At 43.0% G+C, this 23,991-nt stretch overlaps 2 protein-coding genes across 4 annotated transcripts in view; one reads left to right on the top strand and one right to left on the bottom strand.

Moving 5' to 3' along the window:
• The window catches only part of LOC133351675 (endosome/lysosome-associated apoptosis and autophagy regulator family member 2-like), a 58,566-nt gene extending 57,503 nt beyond the window's left edge, over positions 1 to 1,063 (bottom strand). The window contains exon 1 of the mRNA XM_061567071.1: positions 804 to 1,063. The gene's annotated coding sequence lies outside the window, so the exon portion shown is untranslated. The remainder of the gene's footprint in view (positions 1 to 803) is intronic.
• Positions 1,064 to 1,233: 170 nt separating this feature from the next.
• LOC133351676 (inositol hexakisphosphate kinase 1-like) lies at positions 1,234 to 22,947 on the top strand. Of its 3 annotated transcripts, none has more exons than XM_061567072.1 (6): positions 1,234 to 1,416; positions 3,504 to 3,978; positions 7,435 to 7,678; positions 10,886 to 11,067; positions 12,160 to 12,335; positions 14,044 to 22,947. In XM_061567072.1, the coding sequence occupies exons 2-6, from the start codon at positions 3,765 to 3,767 to the stop codon at positions 14,569 to 14,571; spliced, it is 1,344 nt and encodes a 447-aa protein (XP_061423056.1). In that variant the 5' UTR covers positions 1,234 to 1,416; positions 3,504 to 3,764; the 3' UTR covers positions 14,572 to 22,947. The 3 variants fall into 3 exon arrangements, with proteins under 3 accessions (XP_061423056.1, XP_061423057.1, XP_061423058.1); XM_061567073.1 differs by lacking the exon at positions 1,234 to 1,416 and adding an exon at positions 1,596 to 2,928; XM_061567074.1 differs by lacking the exon at positions 1,234 to 1,416 and adding an exon at positions 2,996 to 3,330.
• The last annotated feature ends 1,044 nt before the right edge of the window (positions 22,948 to 23,991 follow it).

Here is a 23,991-nt window from a genome sequence, read left to right as displayed (position 1 = left end):
AAGGGCATGTACTGTTGAAAAACACCTGGCTGTGGAAGGGCTACAGGCGTATCTGATACTCAGTAGACGCTTGTAGATTAACGTGCTTATAATCCAAACCGACAACTGTAACGAGACATTGATTAATTGATTCAAGTACATTTTACACACGCGCAGCAATAAAAAAGCGTGTGAGTCCAGGCACGTGCTGTGGGTGGATGACTTTTGAACTCTCACAGCTTGCATGTTCTCAATTGTACATCACCCTGCATGCAGCCAGACACCATTTTATTCGTTAATTTTGTAAACTTGATCAGTTTTATTTTCTGTAAAAAAAACCCGAATACGTGTCTCCAATATTTTTATTTTCTACATTTTGCCACGAGATAGCACTAAACATCAGCAGGCAAATCACGTGTATGGCCTGCGATGGCCACTGCTTGTGTAACTATTCAATGCCTATTTAAGCTGATCTTCAGAGATAAAAAAAAACTTAATTCCCATCACGCTGCGTTGTCTAAAGACCCGAAAGAGTGGTTTACAGTCCTCTTTAATTAGTCAGCAAGACGTCAAAGCAGGAGCGCTAATTACATAACAGAGTGACGCAACGGCCTCGTGACGTCACAAAGTAAAGACGTGCTCCGTGAGGACATGACGTAACAATCCGGACGCACGGAGCTTGATGCCGCTCGATGACGTCACCGCGCACGCCTCGCGCGCCGCTCCGCTGCACAAGACGCAAACACTGGCCGATGACGTCATAGCGCGGCCGTCAATGCGATTGGAAGCAAAATGTGTCGGTGGGGAGCGGGAGCGCCACGAACCTGGCCGAGTTGGATTCCCGCTCGCAGGCCCACACCGGTGGCCGTTATCTGAAGCGGTCACGTGGGCCTCCCAATACAACCGTCATTAGGCACCGAGTGACGGTGACGTCACCACGCCGCCAGTGCCAGGCCAGGTGGACTTGAGGCCTCAAACGAGCACCTGGCGCGCGGTGCGTGAACATCCTCACTGGGGGGGGAGGGGGAGACAAAGGCGGCCGGGCGTGGTGTTGCCCACCCACCCCTCGTGTGCCGTGCCGGCATTCACAGGCGCTGCCCTCTGTCACAGGCGACACGGGGGGGGTGGGGGGCATCTTTGTTGTGTCGCTATGCAAATGCCGCGTGCCGGTGACGTCACGACGCGATGACGTCAGCACGCGATGACGTGGCGCCGCGGGGCTTGTTTACGCCATGTTGTTTTGCCGTGCCCAACTCGCGAGCAGCAGCGGCAGGAGGCGGCGCCGTTCGCGACCCCAGCCACGACAGCCACGACACGCGCCCGTTGTGCCACAACGACGACGACAGCCGCAGCCGCAGCAGCAGCCGCAGCAACAGCAGCCGCAGCAGCAGTTTGTCAATGCCATTGCCCCCCCCCGCCCCCGGCTGGAGTAACGAGGTGGGTTCGCATTGGCTGAGGCCTAGCGGGTTATAATGAACTCTTTGCCATCAAGTTTCAATTCCATTTACAGTTTCCTGTAGTCATGTCGGTGTGTGTTGACGGTTTTGTTCGGTTTGTAAATCATCATCATCGTCATCGTCGTCATTATTTCAGCCGTTAGAGTCCGTGGAGGCCGGCCCGCTCCTGCGCGCCGTGACCCGGGGCCCGGCTCCTCACGGCGGCGATGGCGATGCCGAGACGAAGAGGCTGGCTGCCTGTACATGTTGAGCCAAGTCCTGCTGATGAGATTCGCTCCCCAGCAGTGACGTGTGGCTGATGGAATGTGTACACGATATTGTTATTACGTGGAGATACAACTATGTGAAATATGCATTATGCCTGCATGTATAGCGTTATTGTAGTTACATATCGGAATTCCTTGCGGAGTTCAGGCGCATAACGCGAGTTTTCCGGCTTTATTCTTTGGCAGTGACGAGCTGTTGTCTGCTACACAGTGCATCGCTGTGCCGACTGGGCCACGTGATGTGCATTATAACACCTCGCTGATTACGCAATGTGATTACGGGGGCGATGTGAAGGCGCAGCCCTGCAAGGGCTCGCTCGCCTCCCTCGTGGGGGAAGGGCTTCCACAAGAGGGGGGGCTCTAGGCAGAGGTTTGGCCGACTCTCACGCTGGCCAAACGTCTTGCAGCAAAGGTGATTTTGATTAAATGACATCAACGTTACTGCAATTCACTTATTTTAATCAATTGTTTATGGTGTTATTTGTTTTAAACATTCTTGCAGTTCACTGTTATTACAGTGTTATGGTTATTAAATAGTGTAGTTCACTTGTACCAAATTGCAATTCTATTTAGTCAGTTTTCACTTATTGGTGATATTACTGGGTTAAATATTACAATTCACTGTAGGGTAATCTAACGAGTTATTTAGTTATTAAATTTTGGTTGAAGTTAGATGGTACTTTAGGAGACACGCTATTGTGGAGTGTTTACGCTATGGTTCATCACGTGATGAACCACAGGATGTAGAATCTTTTTTAACGGCAAAGGTTTGATTTTAAATGCATTGTTTCAAACTTATAAACCACAAGAATATAATTAAACGTTGCTGCAACCGGTTTGAGTTATTATTTTACGATACTACACCACACTGAGCAGTTTGGGTTAGTGAAGCAAGGGAGCATGGAAGTGGGAGCATAGGAGGTCGGTACAACATTGACATTTTGCTGCACTACCCTCTGCTGCTAATCACGTAACATCCAGCGTATACAATTGTGACGGCAGTGTTAGTCGTTGCCTGTGTGTGTGTGCGTGTTCCAGCAGCAGCTGTCAGAGCGGGACAACTACGGGCCGGTTTTAACTTTCAGATCCTCATCAGCAATCACGTGTGCCTTTCAAGGAGGTTTTTTTGTCTCATAATATTGACTCTGTGGTAAACGCTCCACACGTTAACCTTCGGGAGGTGTTTCTCTACATGAGTGTTTTGACAACGCACCGTCGTAAAAAATGTAAGTTGGTACCCTTAAAAATGACAGACTGTCCCTTTAACGGTGCTAAATGGAGGTCATTTAAAAAGCTCTTTGCCTGGGTGAGTTAAACGGATTACTTGTGGCTCTTAACTGAGTTGTAGCATTTAAAGAGGACATGCATTAGGCGTTTAAGGTAACTGCTTGGCGTTTAGACGGGGTATGTTTTGTTCACTTTAATCTCCGAATTTATGGTCATTTAGCATGTGTGTACATTTAAACAAAACTCATGTCATTTGATAGAAAGGCATTCCAAGTAATCGTGACAAGTCTAGGTAAGATATGATGTGTTGTGTTTGTGTTTATAACTGGAGTTTCTTCACGTGCTGGGAACATCTTTCGCACGTGGAGTGAGCCGTCAGACACCATGCCGAACAATACGTGGTACAACCTAAAAACACATCGGAGGGCCATATGCACAACTGCAAAAACACCTATGCACTGGTGCTTGTTATTGTTGATCACAGGCACTGGATGAAGTACAACACATAAGATGTACCAGCCGTCGCGGACGGGCACGGCAATAACATCGCTCTCCGCTTTCTCGTTACGTGCAGGGCGCCGGCGGGGCACGCAGGCGCTTAACTCGCAGCCCGCCGGAGCGTGAAGTGTCGCCGCTGCGGTTTTGATGTGCGTGGCGTGGTGCTCGAGGCCGGCAGTGCACACCGGTTTGGAGGCGTTTATCGTCGTCCCAACGCCGCCACCGCGAGCCGGAACACGATCCGGTGCCCTTGCGCCGGGCGTGCCACCGCGACTAGTGCCGGTCGCCCGGGACACCGGCCCATGCTCCCGGGCGGCGCATGGCGGCGTAGAGCGCGATGTGCCGGGGGGGGGCGGCGCCGGGGGCCATGTCGGGCACGGGGAGCACGCGCAGGGAAGTGCTGCTGGAGCCCTTCGTGCACCAGGTGGGCGGCCACTCAAGCATGATGAAGTTTGACGACGACACCATCTGCAAGCCGCTGATCGCGCGCGAGCAACGCTTCTACGAGTCGCTGCCGCAGGAGATGAATGAGTTCACGCCGCTATACAAAGGTAACGGGGCTCCTCGTCATCGCAGATGTGGGAGGCTCAGCGGGGTTAAGCCTGTGGATAGTGCTTGGACGGTGCGGCCGCCATGCAGCTGTTACGGGTTGCGGGGCTACGTGGTGAATGGCTGAGGACAGTGCAGCGCAATCCACTGTTGTGCTGTACTTTGCTCCCCCGCCTATATTCCATGTACACTAACTTCTGGATAAAATTTAGTATCTAAAGGAATGCTCACATTTTATAGATCACCAGTCCCACATTACAATATACTTATCAATTGTGGGGAAACACAGTCATTTAGTTTACCACATGGGGTTTCGCGACCAATATTATTCATAATGAAGTTTTTTGGTTAGATCACGTAATTATCAGTGCCAGTAAGGTGGATTTACTCTCCAACACACTGGTCGGCTGAAGTAGTAACTAACTTGCACGTTTTGTTTACGTGACGAACCTGACTGGCTGTGTGGGGTGGTGGAGGGTTACGACTGAATCATTTACTTCGCTGCACCGGCTGCTCATGCTGTGAACCGTGAAGAGAACCAGGCAGTGAAATGTTTCTCTTCGTACAATGGTCGACTGAGCCATTGTTAAATTCACCGTCATTCTGCGTGTATATATGTTTATAAGTATACTTGTATGTTTGCTATGCTTAATTATCATCCTATGTGATGCACATTGCCAAGTTGTTTGATTAAAAAACTACTTTGGCTTGAATAAAAATGGCTTTGCTGACTGTTGTATTTCAGGTCACAGGCTAACAAATCAGCACACTTTTAAACACCATCTGTTTATTGAAGAGAATCACAGATTTCGTTTAACCAGGATTAAGCTATGCTTTGTGTAATGCAGTTACAGTGTGGCATATTTTTAGAAACGTTAATCTTTTCATTTGCTGAGGGCCAGCAATTCCCAGTTAGTGCCATAGCACGCAATACAGTGGAGACTCGCTAATCCAGATAAATTGCGGTGGGACACTTTGTAAAAAAAATCATATCGGCGAGAACTTCGATTCACTCCCTTTATGAATACCCAGCAATCATTACTGTACACAACATAAAAAAAAATTCTAAATTGCTTTGTATAAAATATTTAGTACCAAAACAAAACTTCAACATTTGACAGGTATGTGCAGTATGTGCTTTTCCATAAGCTAATTGGGGGAAAAATTAATGTTTTTAATTCATCGTCAGATCTATTATGCGTTTGAATGCTACTCCGATTAAAGTGAAATTTGATGCAGTAAATTCTACTGCATTTGATTTCCAGCTGTATGCAATATGGTATTAGGCCGCGAATAATGTGTCCTATGTGCATTGTGTATGTTTACTATTAAAATGACTTGCCGTGTTTGTGGGAATATTTGTGGGGTAATGTAACCTGCCGTTCGTAAATGTTTGATACAGTTACTCTTGGAGGAGGACTTGAATGTCAACATGAATATTTGAAATTCACGTTGAGTTATGTTCTCTCGAGGTTGATTTCTGTTAAATGATGCTTGTGATGTCACTGAGACGCCAGGCCATGGTGCTTGTCTACAGCACCAAATAATGGGGGGGGGACCAATCCATTTAGCAAAATACCGCATGGTTAGTGTATTTTGCTCCCATCAATTGTTACGAGGGGAATGCGGTTCATTAACGGGGCTTTGTAAAATCGTTGCCGACTCAAAAAACACATTTTGTAGTTTAAATGGTCCCCGATTTCCTCTCAATGGTTACACGAGCTGAGAACAACAGAATCGCAAGCTTTTCATTTTCTTCGGTTTTTAAATACAGTGTATAGGCTTTTGGTACATACCTGAGATGGACACTTGAGCTGCTGTGGCTTGTGATTTATTTTCTATGCGCATTGCAAAATATGTGCTACCAACGAGTGAAACATGCTCTGGACGTGCGAACCAAACTTTGAATTTGTTCCCAATTATTTCTTTGAACTACAGGAAACAGAAGGTTTTTCGTTTTTCAAATTCAGTTCTGAATGTTCAGGTAATAGTTGTCTTTTAAATACAACACCTACTGCCCCCAGGGAACAGTGTCGAAAGTGTGCAGCTGAACAGCATGTGCGTGATTAAATCGCACATAGCACTGCGCGTGCTGATTAAGAGCGAGGGAAATTATTTTACGAGCTCAGTGTGGCTTGTGCACTAAGCGTGTTGGACAGGCTTTTGAGGGGAGCAATTATACGAATGTGAAGGTGGTCCTTATTTTAAGTGATGCCTTCAACAGTTTTGGTCATTGGTTGATAACCTGAGGTCCTTTATTTCACAAATGGAGTCCTGCTGGAATGTGGTTAGTCCTTCGAAGGCTGTGCTCCTTCACGCAAGAAATGCAAAAATAAAAATCTCGAACATACTTTGGCTGGATTTGTTAATGGAAAAAATTTACTTTTAATTTAGAGTTTAGAGTGTCATTATGGCACTTGTGTCACACATTGCAAGCTTTTAATTCTCTTCAGTTTACATGAATTGTTACGCACTCGAATGATGTCACCGATATGTCTAAATACATCGTGAATGCAGAGGCTTCGCCAGAGCGATATGGTACTGAACTTGACCCTGATATTCCTGTCCTTTGTCTCATGAAGTTTGAAGCCTGTGTTTGTCTGGGGCACACATCCTCGGGATTTATCAATCACCACTGTTTGCTTTCGGGTTGCTTCTTCCATTATGCAGGTAGAAATATAGTGCCTCAGTCATCGGGCATTGCCCTTCACAGGTCATACGCTTTCAAGACTTTTATTCTGTAAATATTTGGCATTTTGACAATTGTTCTGGTGAAGTTGTTGAAGGAACAAGAAGTATCTTGAACGATTGTTATTTTTCAGAGTGAGTGGATATTGACTGTCACAGTACAGAATACTTCATAAAGTATGTATCAGCAATGTTACTCCCTACCAGCTTGGATAGTCATTCAATTACATTTGTGAGCAAGAGGAGAAGCTGATGAATCATTCTTTGTTTTCCACACATCTTGCAATTTCGATGTTCATTATAAACGTGAAGATGAAGCACACGAATGCAGCTGTTTTGCCTGATATCTACTCCTGCACTTTAAATGTTGAAATGTTTGCCTCTGATGTGCACGAGACACTTAGTCAATTCCATGGATTGTACCCTTATGTTCTAATGAGGGACTATTACATGGAGTAGTGAACTTTCAATGGGATAATTGAGGTGTTGTGTTTTAGTATTATTGAGATTGGCAGTGCAGAGAAAGCATCAAAGGAAGTAAAATTATGCAAATAACACAAACTAATAATTTTAATATACAAGTCACCATTACAGTTATGCAAGCCAAAAAAGTAAAACAAATTAACATTCATAACGCCTGTCCACGATGCCTTACTCCTGAGAAATAGGAGCGATGCAGGTGGGACCCAAATTGCTAAACCTAAGCAGGTTGCCGACCCGTTTGCTCAGCACCGCTAAACATCTCCCCCCGCCATCTCGCGTTCCCGCAGGCGTGGTGTCGGTGCACTTTGAGGAGGACAGCGACGGCTACTTCACGCTCGTCGCCCACCTGTGCGCCGAGTCGGAGCCCGCGGGCGAGGCCGACGCCGGCGCCACCAGCGAGCAGCCGCGCCGCAAGCACTCGCGCCGCAGCTTGCGGCGCTCGACCAGCGGCAGCGAGCACGGCTCCGACAGGGCCTCGTCGGCGCCCGACGGCAGCGACACGAGCGAATGCTCCGTGTTCACCACTAGCGGGTGAGTCTTCTTCTTGTCGTACGGCTGATGTCGATGCAGAGCAAACAACTACAATTTCACATTCAGGTAGTAGGACGACCGCGTCGAGAGCAGCGGGAAGAGTGTGTCGCTGTGATGTCTCCTTCGAACCTTGCGCCGTTATACGTTGTGTGGTCTGTTCTGGAGCACCACAGGTGCGCACTACTGGAGAGTTTTACATTTGTGGGCAGGCGAGTGCACCGCCCAGAAATCCTCACATTATCTGGCCTCTTTCCAGGAGTCGTTGGTGTGCATTTTAAGTTGGCTTAAAAAGCAGGGTGAGGGGATCTTATCCCTCGTGTGTCAGATACAACCCTGTAACTTGGTTTTGAAATGGTCTACAAACGATATCTGTTTTTGCAAGCTTCTTCTTGGACAACATTTTATTTTGATTGGGCAATGCAATGCTTTGTCTGTGGGGTTCTTAAGCCCTCTGGATTACACACAGATGTTCTTATTAAGCAGAATGTAACTTGCTAATCCCTTGTTTTTTTATTAAACACTTCCGATATTGTGGTAGTTATATTTTGGTTATTATATTCCATTGTGTCTATATAAGTATAGATATATAAAAACAGTTATGGTGAATTAAGCAACCTGTTGATGCTTAAACAAATACATTCAATGCACCGTTTCACGTCCATGGAGCTCGATTAGAATTCCACTTTCGAGCTGTGTGCATTTACATGTTCAGCGATGAAGGAAATACTGCTTACAAGTGTGCCCCTGTATCTCATTGATATTCATGTCATGTGTTTGTGTGCGTTTAATTTGTGTTCACGTACGGTTTTACATATTTAAGGATTCAATTTAGTGCTGTGGCAATATTTACTCAGTCTTTGTAATGCCTTGTCGAGATATAAAAATAGAGGCTGTTATTATTTCCCCAGGAGTTGCACTGTTGTTAAAGGTGGCTTCTTCACTGTACATTTCAGTGTAAGATGTCACTTAATGGAATATCAGCTACTTTTGTAGCAAATCGGAAAGTTACTGTGCATAGATTTGTTCATTAAAACGAATACAGTAAAACCTTGGATTGCGAGCATAATTCGTTCCAGAAACGTCCTTGTAATCCAAAGCACTTGTATATCAAAGCAAATTTCCCCATAAGAAATAATGGAAACTCAGATTATTCGTTCCACAACCCAGAAATATTCATGTAAAATTATTAATACAAAATACCTTTTTATATTTTTAGTATTTAAATTTAATATAAAGTAATCAAATTTATTAATTACATTTAATCGTGGCTGGTGTGAGGGAGACGAGGGAGAGGAGGAGGGGCCATTGTTGCAGTACAGTTACTAAAGAAAGTCACTAAACTTGGACACAAAATAAAAACAATGCTTTACGCGCACACACGTGGTCACAACACGATAGTAAACAGTCTACGCTCGCACGGATGTTGACTATACGAGCGAGGCACGCCGACTGAGACTGAGCATGGGGGACGATTACCCACAATCCCGCAGCGAGAGAGATAGAAGAACCATCGGCTCAGTTGTGATCATGTGACGCTCGGCAGACAAAGCGTATACTGTACGTACTACTTGTATTGCAAGACCTCGCTCGTTTATCAAGTAAAAATGTATTAAAAAAATTTGCTCGTCTTGCAAAACACTCGTAGACCAAGTTACGTGCAATCCAAGGTTTTACTGTACTTTTGCTTGCAATACATGCATTGGATCATTTATGTATAAAATGTATATTCAAATGATATGCTAATGTGTTAATTACCACCGTGCAGATATAAAACAAATGAGCCGGACATTACAAATCAGACACAGTGCAAGCTGGTTAGACATCACAAGTGAGCCTAAACATGACAGACATTCACTGCAAGCAAGACCCGACAATGGAGATTGACAATTTAAACAAGGCAAGCAATGTAAAATAGACAACACAAGGGAGACAGACAAAACAAATGAGACCGAACAAATGAGCCAGCATTCAGATGAGAAACAACAAACTTTGCAGATGAAAGAGACGGCAAAAATGAGATGGAACGAATTAAACAAAACTAGTTTTAACCATTACCCTGGACCATGATGACAATTGAATCGCTGGGATGAGAATCGTTTCCCACCAAGTCCCGCAGGTACACCACCCACATTTGTAGGCTTCAGAACATTCAAGAAAATTCTTGCCAATGAATCAAATGAAACGGAGGGGGTGCCATTCCACACATCGCGAGCATGCCAACTTGTTTCCAGAATACTCATTTCAGCAGCCCTGTAAGTTAAACCAGTCGACTGAGTTTATTTTAAGCGTCGTTTATTGTTAACATTGTTTTGACCTTCCTGAGAATGTGTTATTAATAGGGTCCACGTCTCTCCTGTACAATATCTTGCTTCGTCAGCCACGCTGTGTTTGGGTGGCTTGCGTTGATGCAGTGCATCGTTGTCTCATGGAAACGTAAACCGATTTTTTGTATCGCCCTTTTCCTGCCATATCTAATGTGCATTGTGGAGTTATTTACCATATCCAGGTGATGGCATTGCCTTTGTATTTAATACTAATGCAGCAATTCGTTTTTTTACCAATTCAATAAATTTTGCTGCATTGGAAAAGTAACTGCGTTGCTCTGCATTTTCTAAGTTTTAGATTGTTTTGGCTCAATACTGAGTTGGCTGCAAATTAATTGCAGTTTTTCTACTTGGCCATATTAATGTTGATCAGCAGTCCCCTTCTGTTATCGTTCCCAAAAAATTGGACCCTAGTGCGATTGAATTAGGGAGCCAAGTTTGTGTTGGCAGTATACATATTGCAGTTTGCAGCAGCAATACTGCATGCATCATTACTGGCATTTTTATCCGAGTTTGAGTCAGAAATTGTCAACAATTACTAATTATTACTAATAGGATTCTTGTAGGGCTTCATGTGCGTAATAACTACGGTGCTTTGTCACTCCACTGCTGGATGAAGGCCTCTTCATGGCTATCAGCCGTCTGTGTTTTTTTTACGATACTTCATCATGCCGGCGAGTGCAGGTTTGGGGAGGCCCTAGGAGCTGTTCACACATCACTCATCACTGATATCAGCCATGGCTGAGAATTGAACTCAGTTCACCGGGTTTAGAATGCAGTACACTAACCACTGTGTCAGTTCCCTTTCTTCCTGCCACTTAAAAATGAATTGAAATAAATGATCCCAAGTTCATGCCGTGTTTGTACATGCGCGTATATACAGAATGCAAGACCTCAAGAGCCCAAAGGTTGAGCTGCACATCCAGTCGGAGGCTCCCTTCCAAATGCTCGATGGAGGGTGCAGCTCCTCTTCCGAGAAGATCAGCTTCAACCCGTGGAGCCTGCGCTGCCACAAGAAGCAGCTGAACCGCATGCGCTCCGAGTCCAAGGACCGCAAGATGTTCAGTATCCTCCCCCATGCAGCCGTGCAGAATGTGTCATCGGTGTTCATTTTATGAACGTCCCAATTGGATCCCCGTTGTGCTTTCATGAGACGGAGAATCCATTGGGGGGTCTCTCTCGTAGAGCAGTGCAAACCTGAGCATTCGCAAATGGCTTATGGACGCGGATATTGCAGAGTTACCTCTTAAGTTCTCCTCAAGTGAGCTATGAACCGTATAGTAGGGGCAGCACTTTCTCCGCTGCTCGGCCATATGAGATCATTTTCATCGTAGGGCAGTCAAACTGATATTTTCATTATCAGAGCTGGAAATTAGCCAAATGAGTCCATAACAAAATGTTAGGTGATGTTTTTCTTGTGCAGATCCCAGTTAAATCACAATCAGCTATCTATGGGACCTCCTTTGTACAGTACTAAAATATGACAATAGATTTTCCCCTTTTTTTCTGTCAACAAAACAGGTGTTAAGATGTTAAAACACCAAACTTAAACCTTTTTACAAGGAATCATGTCTGAATTAACCACAATACTTGTGGTCAGAATGCAAATAAAAAACTTATTCTGATAATATATGCATTGTATTTGGTTCTTTCGGTAAAGTCACGTATTTATAAAATAAAATAAATCGCAACACAATCGGTCGTCCTCGGGTAGACGCTTGTGTTGCTCCCGAAACGTCGTGATTTATTTTATTTTCTACCCACGTGACTTTACCGAAAGAACCAAAGAGTACGGATTCCTGCAGTCACGAAAGCTTCAAATCAATATATGCATTGTCTTTGAAACTGATGGGTCCACACCAGAGACAGCTTTCTTTTGAGCCTGGTGTGATTTTTGAAGTCGTTTTCATTCAGTGGATGTAGAGGTTTAAGGTTTTAAAGGTATTGCAATAAGCAAACAAATATAAAAAGCACTTAATATTGGAATGAAACTTACGAATGAAACCCTTGTTTCCTAAAAAGCGATTGGCTCAGTGACTTAAAAATTCGGGGCTAACGGTTTTTCCACCAACATGAGACTTGAGACGGTTCGAGGAATAACGGTCCCGTGTAAATTGCGCTGAAGGCGGCTGGTTCCTTTAACGGCGGCACTCGCAGAGTTCCTGCTGCTGGAGAACGTCGTGTCCCAGTTCAAGCTGCCCTGCATCCTGGACCTCAAGATGGGCACGCGGCAGCACGGCGACGACGCGTCCGAGGAGAAGGCGGCCCGGCAGACACGCAAGTGCCAGCAGAGCACGTCCGCCCAGCTGGGCGTGCGCGTGTGCGGCATGCAGGCAGGTGGTCTCACGTGCGCTCTCGCCGCAGAGGCGGAAGCAACGGTGCCTGTAGAATCGTCACGTCGTTTGTACAATTGAACTTTATGGCGGGGGAGACCCCGGGGTCCCATAAGCCCCCGGCACTCGCATAAACATATTATAATGTAAACAAAAACTTAGCTCTTTTTCACCAACGGGTTTGAATGATGGTGGCAAGTGTTGTCTTGTTAAACTATGCCTTTAAAACTGAAAACTACTTACCTGCAGTACATGTATTTAAATCCACTATCGAAAAAATTATTCACACCCCTCTGTTAATCATCGTGTTTCTTATAGTGTGGATTTGTGAACACACTTTGTAAACAGTACATAAAATAGTATGCGTTTTCAATGCGCTATTCATATTGCAACAAGCGTTTCTGCCAATGTTACTCTACAGAGTAGTCGGTCGCCGCTGCTCTTATCCACATTGATACGAGCGGTATGTGGGGACTATGGCTTAACCGCAAAAAAAGCCTATCTACACAGATGCATACGGACAAGAGAAGTATTATCAAACAGGAGGAATTAACGCTGCAACGCATCTCATCTCTTAAATATCTGCAGGTAATAGGATTGTCATCGATTGATTCTGGCTGCAGACATTGGTAGGTCACAAATAATAATGAAGATAAGAGAGCAGTTTCGCTGTATTGTGCAAACTGTTATGACAAATTAAGGACTTAAGTCGTGTAGGCAGGTTGAGCAGCTTTGGATAAGACTTATGATCCTGCCCATATCCGAGCATGGAGTACATGGAGTGCATTTGCTTGTTGAGCTCTTCTGCGCATTCGTCCTCGCCTCACTTGAACGACATTACAACAGAATGATCCGCGCCAGGTGGATCGTGGCGTTTATGTGCGTTGTGGGACAGAGTTGCCAAAAAATAATGTACACGATGCACACTATTCAAAGTTGAAGGACAGACATTCCTGGGTGATTGTTGTAGGTATGATGTGTTACACTGGCAGGGCTTGTGATTGTTGTAGGGATGATGTGTTACACTGGCAGGGCTTCTGGATCGTCATTTGCACATTGCTTTGGTGGTTTGCGAGTGGAACGATTCAGACTTCTTACGTCCCCACTGCTGAATTTTGTAATTCTGGCCCATGGTTTGAGAATAGATTCTTTTTTATTAACATTGTGGTGAATGTATCGGTCGGGGTGACCTAAACCCATTACATACAATGTCTACATATACCAATTGAAAAACATGACTTACTACACTCAACACATATATAATGAGCCTGAGGGTTCAAGATTAATCGATGAGCAGACGCATTGGTAGCAGTTGTTACACTAGTGTGTGATTTCAGAGGTCTTGGTTTTGATATCAACAGCATAACAGCGTCCTAACTGGTGGGACATTCAGGGCTAGTGTTATGAGAGCCAGATTTTGATACTTTAGTTACAATTATTTTTAAATATATATTTAAAGTGAAATTATTATTTTTTACAAAGTTGTAAACATTTTATAATAGAATTGAAGGTGATATTTATCATGCAGTAGAAATGCACTTTTGACTCTATTTTATAATGGCATCAGCGAGTCACTCGCATTACCCTTGGAGAACACTTCCACGCTGGGCACCGTCAGGAATCAAATCGCTGCGTGCGGACTGGCTGTGTTGCGAACGCAGGAACAGTATGGTCTTTGCGCGAATCTCTCCCGCTGCGTACCCTGCAGGTGTACCATACGGACACGGGGCACTTTCTGTGCCGGAACAAGTACTACGGACGGGGGCTGTCCGAGGAGGGCTTCCGCGAAACCCTCTTCCAGTTCCTGTTCAACGGGCGCCACCTCCGTCGCGACCTCCTTGATCCCATAATCGCCAAGCTGCGCACGCTCAAGGCCGTGCTGGAGCGGCAGGTGTCCTACCGCTTCTACTCCAGCTCGCTGCTCATCATCTACGACGGAAAGGAGCGCAAGGTCGAGTTGCGGCGCCAGCTTTTGGAGGCGACAGGGCAGGGCAACCAGCAGGACGTCGCCGTCGCGACCACCGCCGCGGGCGGAGGCGGCGGCGGCGGCGGCACCGGCGGGAACGGAGGCGGCCTCAACACCAAGGTGGACGTTCGCATGATCGACTTTGCGCACTCCACCTTCAAGGGTTTCCGCGACGACCAGACCATCCACGACGGGCACGACCGCGGCTACGTGTTTGGCCTGGAGAGCCTGCTCAAGATCCTGACGGAGATCCGGGATGAGAACGCCTGATGGGCCGAGAACCTCGACCCCCCCCCCCCCCCCTTGTCCGCTGGGGCGGGGGACAGCGCTTCGTCTGTCGTCTTGGCAGAGCCAACGGCAGTCGTCTTGAGCACGCGAAGCAATTGTACGTTTTGTCAGTCTGCGCCACGGCCCTGTCTGCCGAACGCTGTCTTTGTCAAGCAGGCGGGCGCACAGTAGCTCTGTAATCGTCACCCTCGACCACCCTGAGTGAGTGTTTGCACGTTGAGCACTTGTGCGATGGCAGCGTAAGAACTCCCATGGGGGATGGTTATTTTCTTTCCGCAAGATGTCTTCAGTTTAAATTTTAGCACGTTGAGTTTGTCATTAGGTATCAACAGGGTTTCAATAGCTACAGACAGGTGACTAAAAAAGAGAAAAATGAAACAAAATGTTAAAATATTTAAAATATTCCATCTATTCACGTCATAAAAATTATCTTTGATTTGCTGTTTGTAATGCCTAGATGTTTATTGTGATGCCCACATCTTTGATTTTATGATGTGCCCAGACACTTGAAATGCTGGCATTTATGGATTCCAAGTTGACAATTTTTTCACTTTGTCTCACTGAAGCAAATGTGTTTCAGGAAATTTTCACTCAGGATCTCCGATTAGCACGGTTGGCTACGTACGGTGCGAAAGAAGTTCAACATACATATATAGCTGAATGCGTGTGAAAGTGTTTTTGACATGTTTGAAAGGCCAGAAACAATGTGTGTTAGAAGGCTGTAACAATCCTTGCAGGCCAGCAAGCAGGGGACTTCATCACCAACTTTATTACCCGATTAATTGTGTAATAGAAATTGGCAGAATTACAATACCAACTTTGTTTTTTTAAAGTTAGGTTTGGATAGAAAATGTTAATTCACTTGGTCATTTTTCAATGTGGAACATCCTTGGATATATGCTGCAAGAATGCTGGATAGGTTCGAACTACTATTTTGGAGACAGGCACTAATCACTTCACTAGCCATGCATTTTAATACTACAACATTTTGCTGAAGATTGTTTGCCAGTGTACCAATATAAAACGGCAAGTACAAGGGTAAGGACTGGTGGAGCTTTCTGGAATTGACTGGAATCGTTACCAAGAGAACTTACATCATCAAAAGCCCCAATGGGTTTTCTGAAAAGAATTAGGAGGCAAAATATAACGACATAACTATAACATTGGCACAGCAGATTGTTAATATTGTAAAATTGGTCGGTCTGCAATAAAAATACCTTTAAATTGCCAAATGTTTTCAAAATTATTGCGTACCTAGACATGATCACAGGACCTTTTATTGATCTGTGTACATGTTTGTGTAATTTACAAGAAAGTATGAACCATCCAAAAATTTCCTCAATACAAGGCTAAGTATAAACAAAATTCATGCATTTGTGATCTCTGAAGATACACACATTCAATGCTGTGAGAATTGTGAACCATACAAAATGGAAATTACAACACAGTCCTAATTGGATACAATAGGGCAAAGTATTGCTTTGTTCTCACAAAGGTCAGCGCTGCAGTATTGCTTGTGATTCGTGCTGCCCCCGCTGCCCTTTGCATGTAATGATTCTCGTGGACCCACTCGTTTTTGTGATCTGCCTGTTCTTGGTTATTTTGTTATCCTAAAATTATATGAGCATTAGATTTGCATACATATCAATCTTGGTTTTACATTCATTATTGAAATCATATTAGTATAAGATGTATTTCATTATTTTTATGTCGAGTCTGCACAACTTTGGCTGAAATACTACACGATATTTGGGTAAGCAGGCAACAGGATTTGCTGTAATTCTTGACCAGCCTTCCCATTGAATTACATTTTTGTGAACATGCCGGCCATATGCATTCGGGATGCGTTTAGGATATAAATGTCTGGATTTTTAAGGACATTCTCTGATCTCTTTGGCATTTCTGGATCATGTACCTTCTTTTGTATTTGTATCTTCACAGCCACACAAAGTGATTTCACTCAATGCTGGTGGCAGTTGGCAGAAGTGTCACCTTGGTGTCATCACTTTACGTTTTGGAATCATAATAAAAACTCAATCACCAGAAATTAGCTATGTATGCCCCTAAAAATCTCGGGTTTTTTCATATTCTAAAATTGTAAGCACATTCCCAATATGCATATCCATAATAACTACCATGGACAACACTCGCAAAAATGTTTTTCCATGTGAGTACCTTTCCACTTGGCATAAAAACAATATTTGTTGCATTTCCCCCCAATATTTGCAGGACGGATGGGAATGACCTTCGAATTCTCGGTTGTGTTATCTGCCAAGCAATTTAAAGTAATAAACTTTACTTTAAATTAACTGAAGAGTTTCAGTAACCTTTACCCAAAAGGTTATTTCTATTTGAAGGCATGTCTTCTTTTTTACTGCCAAATAATGATTCAGCTGCAAAAATGGCAGTGTTTTAGCCCTGGCCAATTTCATGAAATACATCTTATAAACTATTCTTTGGGTCTTTCGGTAAAGCCACGTAGATATAATTTTTTTTCTAAATAATAACAATATCACTACGTTTCGTTCGCAACACAAGCAAACTGTATTGAAATTCATCTGTAAACATTTACCTCCCTGTTATCAATCAAAGCACTAGAAGAAGGTGTCTGATGTCAAAACGTGTTGATCGTTACTATAGATGAGGTTTACCAAACATTGTTTCCTTTGTACCAGCTATGGACATAACAGAAGTTGTTCTACATTGTGATTGACGGGCTTTGCGCACTGGTTAAGTCACATTGTGAAGATGGGCTGTGTGGCTCAAAAAGCATTTAGCTGACATATCTGGCTTGTGTAAATGTAATGGTTCCCAAAAGAACATCTGCTTTGGCAATGCATGACTTCTCCAAGACATTTTTATAGCAGTTGTCAACCACAGCCCAAGTGTTATTCTGGCAGATTGCTTCAAACATTAGTTTCGCTTTACAGATTAGAACGTTGATAGGCGTTTAAAACAATGAATCTCACCATTGTCATGAACACTGCTTTTTAACTGTAAAGTTTCTGGCATTGTTCCTTCTTGAGGGCTGTTGCCCGAATTATCAGCTGTGTGTTTTTACTTTCAGTTGCAAGGCAGTGTTAATTGTGTGTGCTCTCTGCGTGTACGTATACACCACTGCCATCATAGTCAAGTTTATTTTAATGCAATTATTGACACCGTTTCTAAATGTATGCAGCCAACCCCCCATTAACTGTTTCGCATATTTGTTTTAGGCAACAGATGCTCTTTTCTGATTGTTATGGAAGTCTCAACCCGCTGGTAAAAGTGTTGAGCATCTTCACGGAGCGTCATGTCACCACACACATTTTGCGTTGTCTAGTACTGTACTTGGCAAGTATAAGAGTATGCACCGGTGTGGGTGATGTGGTTATTGTAAGCAATATCATATTAGCTGTTCTTGTGAACTAGCAGTGCAACACAATTGTCATGCTCAGGAATAACAAGTCATAATAAGTGTATCTGAATGACAGCTTTAAGCACCTGCCCATTGGTGGTAGGTAGATGGAGGTTCAGGTATTAATTTACTTTTTATGACATTGCTGGACCTTAGTTAAAATCTGAAGGTACCTTGATCATTGTCCACCTTGATCATTGTAAATTCACAATTTCACTCTGGATGGGTGTTGTTTGAATAAAAAATAGGCGTCTGTATAAATACAGATTGTGCTATGGCCATATGTTGTAAATGTTCTGGTTCATATGCACTTTTTCACTGAAATGCTAATATGCAGATGTTGGAGTGGCTGTACAATGTGTGGGGTAGTTCATATTGAAGTGGTTTATTTTGATGTAGGAATGATGCAAGCATTTGAATACCCAGTCTGTTATTCGAAGTGAGGTGTGATTAGTTCCTGTGTGTTTTCAGTACTGTAATGCTTGAGAGTATTTGCAAGGTACTTTGCACGTGCCAATGCACAAGCTCTCGTTCACCTGCACTCGTATAGTATTTCACAATTGTTTAAACGTTTTACTTTGATCATGCACCTATTAGAAAAGCATTTAGACAATCGGAATACAAATGAGAATGTCTGCATGACAATGTTAATGTTTAAGTGTGCAGTGTTTGTGAAAAGCAAGTGCATAGCTGTTTTTTATACTTCAAGCTCATCTGTAGGGAGTGCATTTCATGATGACATCACGGGTTTAGTGTGTAGGGTCCTTATGTTCTCTAAACCATTGAGTTCTAAATGATCCAGTGGCACACGGGTTGTGTCTGACGGTTCATCCAGAGACTGGCACACAAACAATTATTGCTTAGGAGCCACCAATAAGATGACACACGTTCTTTGAAATGCCTAAATAATGGCATTAGAACGTGGTGCCTGGGTTAGCCCATTCTGCTTCCCTTTAACAGAGCTGAGTTGCAAGCATCTCACACTTCAACCTAGAACGGAATGTCCTTGGTGTACTACTGTCAGTTGAAAGAGAACAGACACTTCCCTGTAATACATTAACACCCCCCTCTTATGCTTTGACTGCCACTCCCGGCCAAAAATTTACAATTTTTTCGGTCAATGAATAAGCTGATTTGAAATTTGGCTGTTAACTTTTCCTCCTCGTGTGCACTGTTTCTTGGGGACTTTTCCACGTCATGCTGTATGCCACAATGTGTTGATGAATGAAACATATCACGATTGTAATCAAGATTCCCCTGCATTCTCATTAACCCAGTTAGTTTGTGCGATTATTAAACTATATCATTGGCACGTACTCTACTGTAATTGACCCAACATGAATTGCGCCTGGTAAATATGAAATGTATTATCTCCGATTTGCTCGGTTGCCTACGTACGGTGCGAAATAAGTTCAACATCCATACATCCTAACTGGCCATAAGGATAACGCGTCCATTGTGTTTAGAATATCTTCTGCGGTGCTGACGAATCTAAAACGCGTATAAGTCCATTTCAGGTCGCATTGAAGGCGTTTGTGTAAGTCGGCGAATGTTTGACACAATGGTGACCTGGTAATTTGATTGGCAAAGTTGTCGTGGAGTGCATTGTACATGTGACCAATAGCAGGTGGGCCACGTGTCCTCTTGCAGGCTTGTTAATTGATTGACTAGTTGCGTTCAAGTGCTTCACTGGATTATTTTCTTATAACACGCACTGTCATGTAGTGTTGCTTTAGCTACGTGTGACATCACTTGTAAGTGTCTAAAAAGAATTATGTATTAAGATTAAGCTGAACTTTTTGCTAAAAAATTCCCTGTTTACAAGGGATTTTTTTTCTTTACGGTCCAAAGTATGGAAATTTTTTGTGTGCTACATTTCCTGTTAATTCAATCAATTTTATATCATCGTTGAAAAGGTGAAATGTTCATTGGATTAAATATATCAACTGCTAAGCGTTAACTGTTGGGTTTTATTAAGAGGTCTTTAAGTAGTTATGCTTTTTTTCCAGGCCAATATGTGCTGTTGAGCTTTACGTTAAAATGTTATGCACTATTAAATGCCCACTCTTGAGTTTCAAAATATTCAAGAATATCAGTGTAGAAGGAACCTGTTTATCCTGTAATGGGTAATTTATATATTTTGATCATAATTCAAAGGGCATTTGAATCATTGTACTGCCAGACACCATTGAGTTGATTTAGTTTTAAAACGCGAGAAGAATGACGACAATGCTTTGAAGAATTTTTTGGCGGACGTCTTCAACTGAAGTGAAACGTATGCAGTGTTGCAACTTAAGAATACAGTAACTGTAAGTGTTTAGTGGTTATGTATATTTCCAACGCGCTTCTTGGCACCACTCAGAGCCTACATCATCGTACGGAATGCGCAATATTTATATCACTCAGAGGACAAGTTGAGTGGGGAAATGTAATGGACCAAGGAAACTACATCCGTATATATATCTAACGTGTTCTACAATGGTGCAGCTTTCTTCACGACCTGGAGAAAACGCTCAAAGTCTCTCGGGAGACTAACAAGAGTACACTTATTCATATTCTACGTTTTATTGAATGACTTGAGAATGCTGGAAGACGAGCGTCTGTCTCATGGGCTTGTCAACATGGAGGCACAGCATTCATTTCACCAAACGGTCCTGTCTCTTGAGTCTTGGAGTTGTTACGCTTACATTTTGCAATTGATTACTTTTGTGCGTGTAATTTCTTCACTCTCCCTTTCGAAATAGATGCGTTCACTTGAATTCGTGGCTTCGTTGGACATTTCATTCTCTAGAAATAGCCCCGAGAGTCGAAACGGATCTGTCGCATTCAAAGTATCAGCAGACGTGGATGTTGTCTTAGCTGCTGGGGTGTACTATACAAATGCAATTCATTCTAAGGAGCGTTTCTCGAATGATTATTGATAAGACGGAAATTAAGAAAGTATATACCTGTTTTTTATGCTTTTGGTAAAAACTATTTTAGATGTGTATGATTTATGAAAATAGTGTTACTTTGATATGTTTCGCTCGATGTATATTGGTTGTAGAAATTGATTGTCAATTACTGTTGAAGCGATTGTGAATCGTAAATCGAGGCCAATCCAGCCGGACGTCACGTGGCGTAGTGAGCAGCCTCTGTCCGAGCCCTCCGTGTTGAGACTCTTCTCGTCAGCGTGCCGCGTCGTCTTGGCTTTATGTCAGAGCCCCTCAGAGGGGGGCCACGCAAGGACCAATCTACAAATATCGAGCTGTGGAATGCTTTTATTCTCTTCTCTTCCCGTTGACTCGTTACTCTTAATGGCTCTCGTTTTGACTGGTGTGGTTTATATACCTGATCATTTTGCACTCGTGTTACGAAACAAGTGTTGCCTACAACATACTTTACGATCTAAAAACATTAAGTGCATTGTTACATATTGTTACACTTCCTGTAAGACGAAAGCAAATTATCAGCATTTTCAACCCTAAGAAGTGTATCACATTATTGGGGTTAACCTTGCAATTAATTGTAACACACTTGTAAAATATCTGCATAGTTTAAAACATGCAGTAGCTAATTTCACTTCCTTTAGCTATAGGTACATACAGCATATGTATCCCTTGATTAATCTGATAATACATCTTCCTTCATTTCTCTCGTCTATTTACACACTGATGGTAAACCCCAAAATATTTTACTGCACATTTGTGGCCTATACAAGCGTGTTGTTTATGCAGAACATATCTTGTGTATTTCAGTGTGCTGGCATTGATTTGAATATATAAAATATGTAATCGCTGATGTGTGTGTTTTGTGTTTTATATGTATATGTGTGTATATACATATAAATATATTTGCAGTAATGTATTTTTATCCCACTGAACCATTGCTGGTCTATGGATGTGTGCTTAGATATCAGACATGCCACTGACAACAATACACAAAGTTTCTTGGAATTTTGCACTGCAGTCAGCTCTGGTGACAACAACATTGTCACATGCAGCCACTAAATACCGGATCCCAACGTTCAAATCCACTAGTTCACTTCAAGCTTTGTGCACTTAAAACACAAGTTATCACGTTTGTTATTTATTAAATACAATTTATCAAGTGTTTTATCGGTTGGTGTAGTGAGCACTGAACACAGTTTAAAAGCTTAAAAAATCGCAAGTCTTGTGTTGTAAGTTTGCAATATTTAAGCAATTGGTTCCTCAACCGCAAGCCATTAACAAGTGTTGGACTCTACGGAGGGATTTAAGGAATGGAAATCGAGTAACTGGTTGGAGTATCAATTACGATCTGTATAATGCACAAATGATTGCCTGTTTACTTCCTGCCTTGTCACTCGAGATTGTGAATGTGGGAAACTGGCATGCAAGCTACTTTTCCAGTGAAAACATCACTTACATAAATAGTATAACTCGTGTTTTACACTGGAGTTAAAATTTAAATGTGCCACCATTTCAACAAATTCAGCAAACTTGTGAACATTTCAATTTGTTGATAAATTAGACGGCCCCATTTAAATATAGTTCAAAATATCCGTCACCATTGTACATATTGAGAAAAACAATAATCGTATACTGTGATGGAGTAGCATTTAAATTCCCAAAGGCACCGAGCTGAATGGGCAAGTCTGATGTGATTGTATCATATGTAAAAATGCAGATTCTAATGTATACTTTTGAACGTGTATGTAGAAAAAGAAAACATGGTATTTTATGAATTTCATTAGCACAAAGTGGTCATCAATTCCATTTGCAATGCATTTGATGGGACAAAGTTTAAAAATAATGCAATGTATTGTCTATTGCAGTATAACTAATGCAATGTATTGTCTATTTTTAGCAGTTTTATTTCACATGTACGTTGCTGTGTTTGCTGTAGCCATTAATGTTTGCCTATTATCTAACGCATTTAGCACTAGCGCTGGTGATGTTCTGTAAGCATATCCAAATCCATTAATAAATGCATTTAATTCAGACTGTATATCGTGATTTTTAAACTGTGTGACATAGCGCCAGGGGTCTTTTAAATGTGCATTTTGTATATTCTATTAAGCTACGGTTACTTTGAATGTACTGCAGCTGAAGTTATTTTCATTGAAGTTTTAAATTACTCTCTGGTGCTGGAAAATATAACATCGGTGGTAATAGAACATGGTTGACGATTTAATCGCTGGCTTTCAGGTCAAGTTTCAAAGAAAACACTGCAGTGGATGCACCATGAACATTTATTTCAGCTCAAACATGCTTACGTGTTACATTGTAAAAGCTAGGTAAAGGTGGAGCCTTGCAATTGCTTGCTCACGCCACTGCTCGCAGAAGGCTCTCCACTGTATGTATGTTGACTTTCTTTCGCACCGTACGTAGCCAAGCGTGCTGATCGGTTGTGCAAAGGGATCTGTAGAGAGTTGCTCTATCGGGTACGTTGCCCGACCTCACACTGGCCTGGTGTCTCAGAAGAGATGAGTGGACCCAACATACAACCACTGGGGGCCGACGGGTGGACTCGTGTGCCTATTTATAGTGCTTGGTGGATCGAGGCGGGAGGATTTAAGAAACGTATTCATTGTTTTCAATGCTCTGCCAGGAGATTGAAGGAGCAACCTCTGTAATGCAATTCAGCCTGCTAACCATTACATTGTGGCAGCATCCCATGTATTTATATAGTTACCATGTATATTTTAGGCACCTAACGATGCGTCAATTATGGGATTAATATCGATTCTTGTCCATAATTCATCGAATCGTGAAGTGGGGGTGGGGGGAGAACGTGTTACATGCCTCGTATATAAGTACTTTGTCAACTTATTTATGGTTGGTGTGTTAAGGTTGTCGAAGCATTTCGTATTTAAATTTGTTATAGAATCGTCTTAAACGTTTGCCTGTTGCTAAAAGGGAACACGTGCCACTATTAGCATGCCGGTCGCGTCGACAGTCATCACCATGGGTGGAGACGTGGGTGAGTGAAGGTCGTGGGAACAGAAACCACGGCATTGCCTTGGGGAGCTCGTTTTGGAACGC

This window comes from Lethenteron reissneri, chromosome 38 (assembly GCF_015708825.2).
Source record: "Lethenteron reissneri isolate LAM-NWPU_2019-01 chromosome 38, ASM1570882v1, whole genome shotgun sequence".
NCBI classification, from domain to species: domain Eukaryota; kingdom Metazoa; phylum Chordata; class Hyperoartia; order Petromyzontiformes; family Petromyzontidae; genus Lethenteron; species Lethenteron reissneri.
The sequence above is the reverse complement of the archived record's forward strand: the minus strand, read 5'-3'. Positions and strand labels throughout refer to the sequence as shown.